Raw genomic sequence first — 12,402 nt, 5'->3', positions numbered from 1 at the left:
CTTTAACGGCGCTGATCGTATCTTGTCTTATTTTATACGTATAAGCGGCAGAGAAATTTACTCGGATTGCACACTCAAGTTATATCATCTACGGGCAAACATAGCCGGTAAGCGGCGACGTGCAATTCATATTTTACAACGCGTATACGCTTCAGTACTTGCATGAACATCTTTGTAATAGAATCCTTTGACAAAGTAATAGATAAAGCGTGAGTTGTGTCGAGAAGACGTCAGTGTCTCGCTTTCAACATGCGTTTAAATTAATCTTCAATTAAAGGGCTTTCTCTATTTCAGCGTGCAAAAACAAAGCTGTTTTTACGAACTTTTTTTTAACTACGTACGCGACGGATCAATTTCAAGTTTTGCATATATCTTTAACGATGTGTAAAATAAAAATTGGGAAAAAACATATTAATTTATTTAAAATATATAAAATCATGACAAAGACATTTCTGAGAAAACTGTGAACACGATATTAAAAACTGGACTTAGCATCTTTAGTAAATGTCTATTTATAGGTGATGAATCTTTAAAATTGCTTTACGTACAATTTTCAATCATTTTTTCGCTGTGATAAAAGCAATTTTTTTACATTTATAATGTTAACTTTGAACCGACACCATTTTATTGATAATTTTTCCGTAAAACCTGTCCAAGATAAATATATGTCAAAGATATATGCCACAATAAACGTCATTCGATTCAATATCAATTCAAAGCAGATTTTATTAGAAGCATCTTCATTACCTTTCATTCCCATTTGAATTTTATACATTGTTGAACATATGTAAAATAAGCGTATAAACTTTGAAATCGATCCATCGCGTAGTTAAAAAAAAAAAATAGTCACATTTATGCACGTAGGAATAGAAAAGGCCCCTAATATTTCATTTTCGCAATATTTTATTTTCAGAGAATTAAAACAAACATATGAAATTAAGCTAGACTCTCTTGTATGGGGCGGAAAATAGTTTTTATAAAATTTATTAGTATACGTACAGATTCACCACGACTTTCCCAACTTTATTAGCCTCATCGCTGCACCAATGAATATTTCGTAAACCACGCTACACAGTACACATTTATAAGCTTATGACATTACGGGGTTTCTAATCAGAATTTATATTTCGAAAACATGAAACTTGCATTTCCGGCCGATGTGCAATTATTCCCCCGTCCGCGCGGCGGAAAACACGTGTAATTTTCCACCGAGTTTCTCCGCTATCATTGTCACGCCGACTAACTTTACACGCGTCGACGACCCGCTGTCAGAGTAGCGAGATATCAGACGGTCTGATATCCGACACTGCTTAGACATTCGCTCCTCAAATATTCCTAGGATTTCCGCACTGCTCGGGTCGAGTGACGTCTACACGGCGTGTATGCACGTGAACCTACGCACACGAACTTGCGAATACGCTTCCGGAAACACGAAACATGTCGTACAAACCTGTCCATTAATGGGCTTCCTAATGACGCACTTTTGTACGCCTATTTCGTCATTCTGCAATTACAAGATCAAATTAATTTTATTGTGCAAATATTGATTCACAGACGCCGCTAATTGCATGAAGATATCGTTCGCGTCCCATTAAATATGGCTAATTTAAACAAGTACTCTATCATCTCATGGAAGAAAAAACAATTTTAAAAATCGAAGGCTCGATCAGAGGAGGGAGAGACAATCTTATGAAAGTGAGGGACGAAAAAAGAATTAATGCGCTAGTGTTGAGAAATAGCATTAAGAAAAAGGGGGGACGTTTCGATCGAAATTTAATATTTCGACAATTCTGCGAAACGAGTTCCAAGCGTCATTAATGAACACCATTGTCCACGGCTACCAGTGGCGCAGAATGCGCACGTATACGCATTCTCCTGACTGTCAACTCACTTCCTGCGGGCGCAGAGAGCTTTTTAGCGAACTGTCAAACTCCGCCGAACCACGAATTACTCGTTCCAACACATCCAATGTACTCTCACGCGGAGTGCGGCACAGAGATCAAAGATTCCGGAATTCCGCGGGCACGGACTCGAAACATCGATCCTGGACCACGAAGTACTGAGAGATCGTTGACCGATCGAACTGCCAATCGGGTAGATTCGTGTTCAACAACCAGTAATGTCGAATAATTCGTTAGTGGGCTTTGTCGACAAGATTTTTGCGAAAACATTTCGCCGATCCCGATGATGTTCTTCACATACTTGCATCCACTTCTCGCAAATGTAGAAATAAAATTTTATGAAACTCAAATAATTGTTTTACAATTATCATTTTACAAACAGAATGCGTAGTTTTAAAGCATTAATTCCTTCCAATTATAATGACGAAATTGTAATTTGATAATGGATCGCTTTTGGAAAGAATTCCAATCGCACTTAAATTTGCGAAATCAAATCCACGTTTATTAGATCGGCATATATTTGGGGAAAAAGATCTGAATGAATTATATAATGTTTGAAGATAAAAGAAGATAAAAGTTTTTCATTATTTCAATATTGATTTTACACTTTTCCGATGAAATGTTTTATTAAATTTTCCGACATAGATATGCAAGCAATTTTTTTTTTTCGAAGAACAGCGCAGCACAAGTAATTATTTTTACCCAATTATCCCCTTCGTCGAATACGAGGTGCATCGGGTCATCCGAACGGAAGACTGGCGACAGCTGAGACAACGGAAATAAGATCGCAACCACACCGGTACCTCGTCCCGTCGTTAGGTCAACGTACCATAGTGCGAACGTTAGTGTGCTACTCCTCGCGTAAGTTATGTACGTAATTACGTACGTAACTTATTGTTAGCGCAATGCGTCTATTTATTGCAAAATACACACGTGCGCGGGCGCATTGGAAGTTTCCGAGCTTCCTCGCTCGCCGCAAGCGAGCGCAATTTGTGCTGCAGCTTATTGGCCGGCAGTTAATACTGAAGTTGCGTAACTACGCCCGTTGCGAAAAGGTGTCCCTTTCGCTTCTAAAATAATCACTTTGAAATGTATTCTCTTTGCTGCCCTCTAGTTTTCTTCCGCTTATTTTTGCTAAACTAGAAAATCATATTTTTACAATAACATTACATTATGTTTTTTTCCAAAAATAAATTTATTATAGAAATCTAATTATCCGAGAAAGATTCACACATTTAATAGAGTAAAAGTCTGGCGAAAAACTGATGTAAGTCGATACATTTATTAATGTATATTAAATTATATAAAAATTATAATTGCATGAAATAATATAATATAATAATATAAAAATGTATATTAAATCAAATTACATAAATATGTCATTCCTGCGAAGGGAAGAATTGTAGAATTGAAATAGTGAAGACATCTTGTGGGACATCCGTCAAATTTTGAGTCCCACAAACGTGTGAACGTCTTTTTCAGATTCATATTTAGCATTTCGATATTATCCACGATAGATACAAATTCGATCATCCATTATATTGGAAACGACGATTACATCCAGAGAACGAAAAGAAACCCGAATGTAAAATGAACGTCAGTCGATGGTACAGAGCCTGACCAACGGGTACGTGTTCGCGATCAATACAAGCTTCAGAAGGGAAGTACTACCATCTTCTCGTGATACCTGGAAGCTCGTCATGAGACTGATATATCTGCGGTATTTGTGCTATGCTCCGAATTGTTTGATCGATAACGAAATTAAATACCTTTAGTAGTCCATATCGGCAATCACAGGATGCCGCGAACACAATCGCGGCTTAATTAAATATAAAAAAATTACATTATTTTTAACAAACTCATCGATCTACTACGCGAGGGTGTAAAATATCATAAAATTGTTAAAAATGTCTCATCCATCAAAAGTGAAGCAGCCCAGACATCGCTATTTCATGCAAAAGCTACGTATTGTCGAGGGAACAAAGTACGTTGATTAATATACAAATAATAGAAATAATACAAAAATAAAATTAATATAAAAATATCATACACGTTTTTTAGAAAGATATTTTTCAAACATTATATAAATTTTACTGTTAATATTATTTCGCTTATTAATTTATTATATTAATGCATTCATTCTTTTAATTTGTATCTCACAGAAAATATTTTTTAAATAAATCTCTATTATATTCCATCAAATTATTACTATTATAAATTAATATATAATTTGTCGTATATAATATATAACCTTACTTTAGATGGGAACGTCCTTTTCCTAAATCAAAGGAGTATTGGAAGAAATTTTGCGACGATGAAGAAAAAAGGTTGATTAGAGTAAGAAATTCCTTTCCAAAATCATCTCATCTTCCTATAATTCCTGTTTTGCGCGATTTTGAAACAAATTTTCGAGATATCGTAGATTTTAATGCTTCTTCCGTTCCTCAAGGCTTAGATAAGAACGTACTTCTCGTAGATCCTAAATCCCCAGACGTTTCTTTAACAAGAGACGACGAAAGTGGTCTCCCAAACGTAAGAGAACCAATAGTTAAGATCTCTCCTCCCACGCCATTAAAAAAATCACCGAAAAATGACGCAGTCATGAACGCTAGAACGAACGCAGGGGAACAACACGCGCTTTTTGCTATTCAGAATAAATCTACGATCAAAAAAGTGGATTCGCATAAAGAATCGGAGTCCCTTGATGTTCCTTTCAAAAATTCTATCACACCACATGACGGATCGAGAGATGGAAGGGTGTATTCAAAGAAGACGTGTCCCTTTCACAGGCACGAACCCGCGGTGAAAATTTTCGACGACGATATCGAAAGATATTTGACGGAAGACCCGAGAGCAAGCGTGTCGTCGGGAGAGAAATTGAACAAATTGCCGCATATGCAGGATGCATCTAAATATGACAAAGATAAGAACAGAGTAACTTCTGTCAAGAGCAAGAAGATTATTAAAAGGGTTATTGTTCCACAAAAGGAGTCGGAATATCACTCGAATAATGTTACTGATTTAGCTACAAGTGAAATTGTAGAAGTTGAACCTAAAGATAAGAAAAATGATACGTTAGATAAGCAGTACAATTTAAAATCTGACGTTCGTATATCAAAATTTAAATTTTCTCTCGGAGGAAAATCGATGAAGAAAAGAACGATCATGAAAGATGCACTGAAAACCACATTATCGTTTCAGCCCCAAGATATAGTTAAAGCAACATCCGACAAAGTAATAAATACATCGTTGAATGTAGAGGCTCCTGAAATTCAGGAAAAGTTCAATGAATCAAAATGACGAAATACGGTGCCTCATCATCTTCAAATGCAATTGGAGCAGACGGTCGATAACAGAACGCGGGAATTCTTGAATTATTCGCAACGATGCGCGTATAAGGCATTGAAGCGCTTGACGCTTAACAAAAATCTGAATTTCAAACCCGAAGTGTGGGAGGAAACGTCGTCGGTGAGATCGCGCGCTTCCACCGACAGATCAATAGTAGATACAGACAAGTCAGACGTGGCCGAGAGCGAGAGTCCTGAATCCGGGACCCGCAGCCCAGAATTTCCTTTCTTCCGCGAAATGCAAAGGAGATTAAGAGAAACGTGGGCTGTAAGTATCGGAGAGCAGAGCGTTAAATATAAGCGGTTGAAATCGGGCTCCGGCAAATCCTCTATCGTTCCTGCGAAATCATTGGCGAAGTCCGCCTTCAGCACGAAGTTCGTTAAATACGAAACCTGGAAGAACCAGTCGGCGAACCTCCTAGACGCCATTCCTAGGGTGTCGTGCTTTCGACGCAGAAACCGCGACAGATGTTTATCCTGCATGCATAAATCCCTGCACAAGACGAACGAAACCGAAGTTGTGTCCTCGCGAGCGGCATTGCCAACGGAAATTGATGCGAAAGACGACAGCGAATCGTCCAGTTCCGGCGGACTTTCGGCGGAATTTCGTGAGGAATTGCGAAAGATATTGTATTCCCAGGAAGAGGAAACTCTGAGGTATCCGAAAGTGATTGAAGATGCGTCGAGCAAATCAACATCACCGTCGCTTCAAGTGGAACGAGAAGACATGGAGATTTCGATAAAGATCGATCCAAATCAATCCAAGGGTAAGACACCGAAACCCACTGAAAGCCTGATATCCAAAGATCCGAAGAGGTTAAAAACCACTCCCAGCTTGATTTCGATATCGTCGGATATCGAACGATCAAAAATTTCATCCTCGGAGGCGCATACCTCCGACGAGGAGACGTCATCCCCCCTGGCGCTAGACAATGATCCGTCCCAATACAAAAATATGGCACCTTGCCACCTGCCCACTGTCTTGCTACCCAGCATGGAACCTTTCAGGGTTCTGAGACACAGGAAACCAACTACCATGGAGTCGCGAATCGCGCTCATGGAGAGCGCGGTGTTGACGAAGGAGAAATCCGACGACGAATATTACGACAACGTGAAAACTGCGGACACAACGAAGGAAAGGCCGCCATCGAAAACGACCGGCGACCGGTCGAAAACTGAAAAGACTGGCGTAGGGAAGGATACGAGCTCGAAGACCCCGAGAACCCTCTTGAAAATTAAGTCGCAGCAACAACTGATATCGCCAATCATAGAATCTGCCCAAAAGGGCGAATTGAAGAGAGGATACAGTTGCGCGAGCATCAAGGATTTATTGAAGGATTCTACGAGACGTACGTTCGAGACTTCTCGAAGCGAGGAGGAAGGTGGACGAGGAAAGGTAATCCTCTCGGAGGAGATAGATTCCGCGAAAGGGTCGACTTCCTTCGATTCTGCGAAAGTAGAGGGGCGCGCGGACCTACCGCTGTTGACGATCGCCGAAGTCTCGCAATTTTTAGAGAAAGCGAATCGCGGAGATGTGACGACCGCGAGCATGTTAGAGAGCTTGGCAGACGAGTTCTCTTCGCGGGTGATAAAACAACACGATGCTAGCACGGCAACGGCAAAAAAACGCGCTAAGCTAGCCGCGAGATTAACGAAGTTGCTGGCGGAGTCGAAACGTTATTTGAACCCCGATAAATTCCCAGCTGACCTTATTTTCTCCGCGAAACAGCCTCCAGCTTGCAATTCCCGACTGCTGAGACGTATCCTACCGCTCGATTCCTACAATCTTGTCGCCCCATTATTGGGCATGTCGCCCTGGTACCCGAAAAGAGCTGTACGAAAAGTAGATCTCGCGACCGAGGTGCATTACGAAACGGAAGAAAAGGAAGAAGAAAAAGAAGAAGAAGAGACGGAAGGCGAGATTTCCTTCGATTTGATTGTACGTACGTTTTACGCAAATGCCAGATATTCTGCAATAAATGCTATAATAAATGTACTTTTTTTTTAATGGACTTGGTAATTTTTTAATTTTTAGCATTATAAGGGAGAATTGCTGAAAGGATATTGATCGCCTAAATTCTTATTAATTTCATATTTTTATAAAATATCGTACATTTATTGTATATATAAATTTGCAATTATTATAAAGATTAAATCGATATTTTTATAAAATTAATTAAGTTTTCTAAATCGTATTTTTACAAATTTTATTACAATAAATTATATTAATGTAAAAATGAGTGTGATAATAGTAAACTAATAATTTGATACATAAAAATGAATAAAAATATGTCGATTGCAAAAATAAATTCAAGCCAGTTGCCAGTTTTATTTGACGTCTTCATCTTTTCTCATTTTTTATTGTTATTTATTAATTATTAAATATTTAACTCTTTCTCTCATAAATTATTAATAAAATAAATATTAATTAATGATTTTTTATATTTTTAACCATTTACAATCATAAATTTGATGCCTTCAAAGGTGATACGATTTAGAAGACCCATAAATATGATTTAGATGTAAGGTTTTTCAAATCATATCTTTTGCAGCATGCTTGTAAAGAGCTTTTAACAAATTAATTTGTTGATAAGTCAAATATTGTTATAGAAACATAAACATTAAGTTACAATTTCCAATATTTATTTGCGTACAGTATACCAAATGAAAAATATAATAAAAAATAACTTAAGTATGCATTTGACAACTCTCCCTTATATTTTCAAGGTAATTTTAATTAAATTTCTTTTAATTAAAATTAACTCAATAAAAATTACATTCTCGCTACGTTATATATTTTTTATGTTAAATAAATTGATTATATAAGTCGAGAATAGAAATATAAGACTCTCATTTAATACTATGAATTTTATCGTTGCTCGGAGACAGTCCGCTTTGTCCGTTCGAGAGTTATTAGTTGAGAGTAAGCTTTTATACGCCCGCAGGTGCATCCCCCGACGACCAAAGACATTTCGACGAGCGGAGATGAACATAAAGTAGGTCAAGCCAGATCGAATCCTTATGCTCTCTTTTTGAGGAAACCGCGACGCAAGGTACGATAACGCGAAATAATATTATCGGCCCCGCGCGCCTCCCTATAACTCCATGCAACGAAAGCCATTTCTTATAATACCGAAGAAACCCACCGATCGTCGCAGGTTGTCACTTGGCGTCCTTTAACGGCAGTCGACCTCAAAGGCTACGATCCCGAGGCCACTCTTGAGATGAGGGCCAGAAATATTACGGACAGGATATGCCGTGACTTCTGTGAGTGGTTACGCAGTTTAGGCGACTCCGACAAAGTCATAGACGAGGAGGTCCTCGGAGATATGTTCGAAATTGACTTTACGGGCGAGGCTAGCAGGACGATGGAGGTACAGATAGTAACAAAGTGCACGGGCGCACAGAGTATCGCGGCTCTCGTAAATGCATTCACGCGGGCGCACGCGATAGTCCTATAACAGCGTAACCTCATAATGCGATGCATGATGTAACAACGGTAGCACGCACTTTGAGCGGTGAACCGCACAACGCGGGATTTGAATTATAACTTCAGCGCGATACTAGAAGGCTAGCCCGTTTGTGTGTGCGCGTTTGCGTCTCGTAAATAAAACTCATCGAAGTTTCTCGTGAAAAAAAAATGTTATTAATGTTATTTTTTGTTCCAAAGAGAAAACTGCAATATTCACAGTTAAATTAATGACAGAAATCTGATTATTATAAGATCTTATTTTTGCAATCTGAATATGTCCGAGAGCGATGCATACATATACATACACACGCGTACAGATAACAATTTTATTACTAAGAAAAGCAATTACCCAATTTATTTACTTTTTCTTCTAATAACCATTGATCATCTTTAACAAAGATTTTCTTGATAATTGGATTAAAACACATTCGTAACAAATTTTAGAAAAACTCGTTATCATATGCTCAAAAAAGAATTTATACTCTTTTGAAGAATATTATACAATTGTATCGAAGAAAAATTAAAATAAGAAGCAAAATTGAATATTTATTTTAATATAATATTTTTAATCGGAAAATTAAATTATTAGGACTTGGAATATATTTTGAATAAATTTAATGTTTACGATAAACTTATGAAAGATTTGCGGGTATATGAACTCATGAAATATTTATAATTATGATAATATTTACTTAATTCAAGTAATTTACAGTATGTGTTTTTCTGTGTGTATTTTAAGTAAATATTACTTGTTTCAAATAATTAATTAATAGACTATTATCAAGAACATATTTTGTGTAAATATACCCGTTACTCAAAAATCGAAAATTAAAAATTGATGGCTTTTCTTAGCACAAGAATGACTTTTCCGCGTGCTGAAATTTATAGCAAAAACTTTTTTTTATGAAAAACATTCGATTGTGTTTGCGAAATAGATGTCGATAAGGGAAATGCCAATGGTGCCTAACGAAGTAGCGGCAGCGAGACAATGTCCTGGCGCAGGTGAACTCGCTATGACCAGGAAGCATCTGATCAAAGATGCCAAAGCCGAGAGCAAGCCAGTCAAAACAATGGCGTTTGGCAGCGCGATACCCTGGAAGCTTCAATTTGTACCGCCCAGAAATCGGGTTAGACAGAGATGGCTGCAATGCGAAAACGTGATGTCGGATCTAGAGACGATGGACGTAGTCTGGAAGGGTATAACGCACTTGGAGAGCGTCAGGGCTTTCGCAAAATGGTTCAGCGAACATTCAAAAGTGAGCTTGCCCTCAGCAGCAATTTTTATGCTAAACAATTGTCTTCTTTATCTCGTCATTATATTTTCAGGCTACGCTGCCGGATGCGCTAATGATCGCAATGACCACCGATTCCGCGAAACACGCCGTGGATGACGAGATTCACGAGGCGTATCAGGAAACGAATGTCGAGCAAATTGGCGGCTTTAAGGTCGGCAGCACCCATCAGAGTTTCGTCTCGTCGATGAGTAATTAACAGAAACAGGAGAGATCGGTGCGTGGAAAGAAATTGTCGATGAACCCTCAAAGTTTCGCCATCGCGCCTACGCACACTGGCGCCAAATACGTTGGTGTAACCGATACGACCGCATGATGACACGGCGCAGAACGCCCATTTCCTGTATGCGGCGAACGGTTAACCTCCGTGTTGCCGCCGTGGACGCTTCAATCGCGAACAATTCCCGGGGAAATTTCGACAAACGTTCAATTACCAGACCTAATTTTCTGCTAATGATCGTCGCGTTTCGCGCCCGTCCGGCGTAACGTAGAAATCAAGAATTTCTCGCCGGTGCTTTCCTACCTCGAATTAAAATGTATGGATCATTAAAAGGCGCGAACGGTTACCGGCCCATCATTCCTGATTTGGTGTGTAGATTGGATTAACAGCCCGATTTCTCTCTCTCTCTCTCTCTCTCTCTCTCTCTCTCTCTCTCTCTCTCTCTCTCTCTCTCTCACGCGCTACATATACACGCGCACATACGCACGACAAATTAATTCATTGGCAACGTGGCGCACCGACTAATACTGTATTTCGCTGCTCCAATTATCGATCACTCAAGTTTCATTGCACTGAACTCCATTAAGTACGCGCATGTAATAACTGTAATGTTAATAATGCCATTTCCGTTTATTAATAATAATCTCTTATCAATATGTAACAGACAAGTAATCCGCGAAATATATGTTTTTTTTCACGCTGGAAACAAAAGTTATACGGCGCTTGACACCTTCGATACTTTTCGATTTCGATTAACGAGCCGTTGGTAACGAACGCCATTGCAAACATAGGTAATAATATAAAGTGATCCTATAAAAAGAAGGAATAAAATGACAATGGTGAATAAAAAGCGGGTGGATACCTGGAGCTGAACCATAGAGCCGACGATCTCGCATCGACGAGTTGTCTAGCGAAATAACGCAAACGAGCCGATGAAATATTGGAAACGTATCACGGACGCCGGATGTCCTGACAGTGCTTCTGCTTACGACAGAAAATGCGCCTTAGACCCGCGGCAACGGCGGCAACGAGGAGAAAAAAAAACGAGAGAGCGAGAGAGACGGGGAGATGGAAGAAAAAGCAAAAGCTTGCCTCGTTCGCGATACATCTTCCTTGTTGCGACGTATCTTCCCGCCATAATTTCCTTCTCGTTTTTCCGCGGAATACCGCGATTCAAATTATATCGCGTCAACGAGCGAAGAGTCATTACGAGGCAACGAGGCATCATCAGAGAGTGACATCGTGGCTAAAATCGTGGTTGGAGTTTTAGCCTCAGAGATACGGGTCGGTAAACGAGAGAGTGAGACAGAAAGAGAAAAAGAGAGAGAGAGAGAAAAGAGTAGAAAGAGTCCAGATGCAAGAGAGCGCCGCGCCGGTCTGGACGGGTTCGCCGCGCGCTTCGAATCCGGTTCTTCTCTGTTTGCCTTTAATATTTGTCTAACTTTTTCCCCTCTGCATGTAACGCTGCATCCCTGCATGAAACGCGAAGTATTATTCACGCACACGTATTCGCTAAATATTTGCACGCCCGATGGCACTTATACGGCATACTAAAAATAAAAATAAACGCGATTAACCCGTTTTCCTCAGACGCTTTGTTTGTCCGCGGACTACTTTTCCCAAATAGGATTTTTTAATGCAGACATTGCTCAAGTAATCTTTAACTCGCAGCATTAATTACATGAAAATAGCTGGTTAAAAAAATACAAAGTTCATTAAAGATTGATAGATTACATTAATGTAATCGTTTCATGTTAACTATTAATATATTATTTTTAATTATTATATGTTATTTCGACAGTAAGTTTTTTTTACAGAGCAACAAATCTGGGAAGAAACACCTGATTTGTCGAGAGACAGATATTAGCGTATTTTTCGCTCGTAATAACAAAAACTGTTCAGTCGCCCCGATACTAACGAGGATACTGCTGAAAAATCTCGAACTTGAAAGATACATCCCTTATTGTCTCCTTTTTTTTTTAACCCCTTTCCGAGAGAGAACTGTCTGGTGAGTCACGAACTTTACGAGAAAAAAAGAGAACGAGGGAAAAAGGGCTTTTAAAAAGGAGACAGAAAGGGAATCGGAAGCGCGCCGGTACGTACCGGCGAGTAGAGCTCGACGGAGGGAGGAGAAAGAGGGGGCGAAGAGAGAGTTTAGAGTCATCATTGG

General features: G+C 39.1%; 1 protein-coding gene across 1 annotated transcript; it reads left to right on the top strand.

Annotated features, from left to right (window-relative positions):
• Positions 1-4,530: 4,530 nt before the first annotated feature.
• On the top strand, positions 4,531-10,629 carry LOC120357698. The gene is made up of 5 exons (XM_039448924.1): positions 4,531-7,187; positions 8,194-8,301; positions 8,407-8,622; positions 9,656-9,976; positions 10,047-10,629. Exons 1-5 carry the CDS (start codon positions 5,229-5,231, stop codon positions 10,209-10,211), a joined length of 2,769 nt encoding a protein of 922 aa, XP_039304858.1. The 5' UTR covers positions 4,531-5,228; the 3' UTR covers positions 10,212-10,629.
• Positions 10,630-12,402: the final 1,773 nt, after the last annotated feature.

Source organism: Solenopsis invicta, chromosome 5, assembly GCF_016802725.1.
Source record: "Solenopsis invicta isolate M01_SB chromosome 5, UNIL_Sinv_3.0, whole genome shotgun sequence".
Taxonomy (NCBI): domain Eukaryota; kingdom Metazoa; phylum Arthropoda; class Insecta; order Hymenoptera; family Formicidae; genus Solenopsis; species Solenopsis invicta.
The sequence above is the reverse complement of the archived record's forward strand: the minus strand, read 5'-3'. Positions and strand labels throughout refer to the sequence as shown.

Bases quoted from the DNA above. Each gene is read 5' to 3' on its own strand.
- LOC120357698 (XM_039448924.1), top strand. From the start codon at position 5,229: ATGCAATTGGAGCAGACGGTCGATAACAGAACGCGGGAATTCTTGAAT. The intron at 8,623-9,655 runs GTACAGATAGTA...TTTGCGAAATAG, and splicing joins AGGCTAGCAGGACGATGGAG to ATGTCGATAAGGGAAATGCC. The intron at 9,977-10,046 runs GTGAGCTTGCCC...TTATATTTTCAG, and splicing joins GGTTCAGCGAACATTCAAAA to GCTACGCTGCCGGATGCGCT.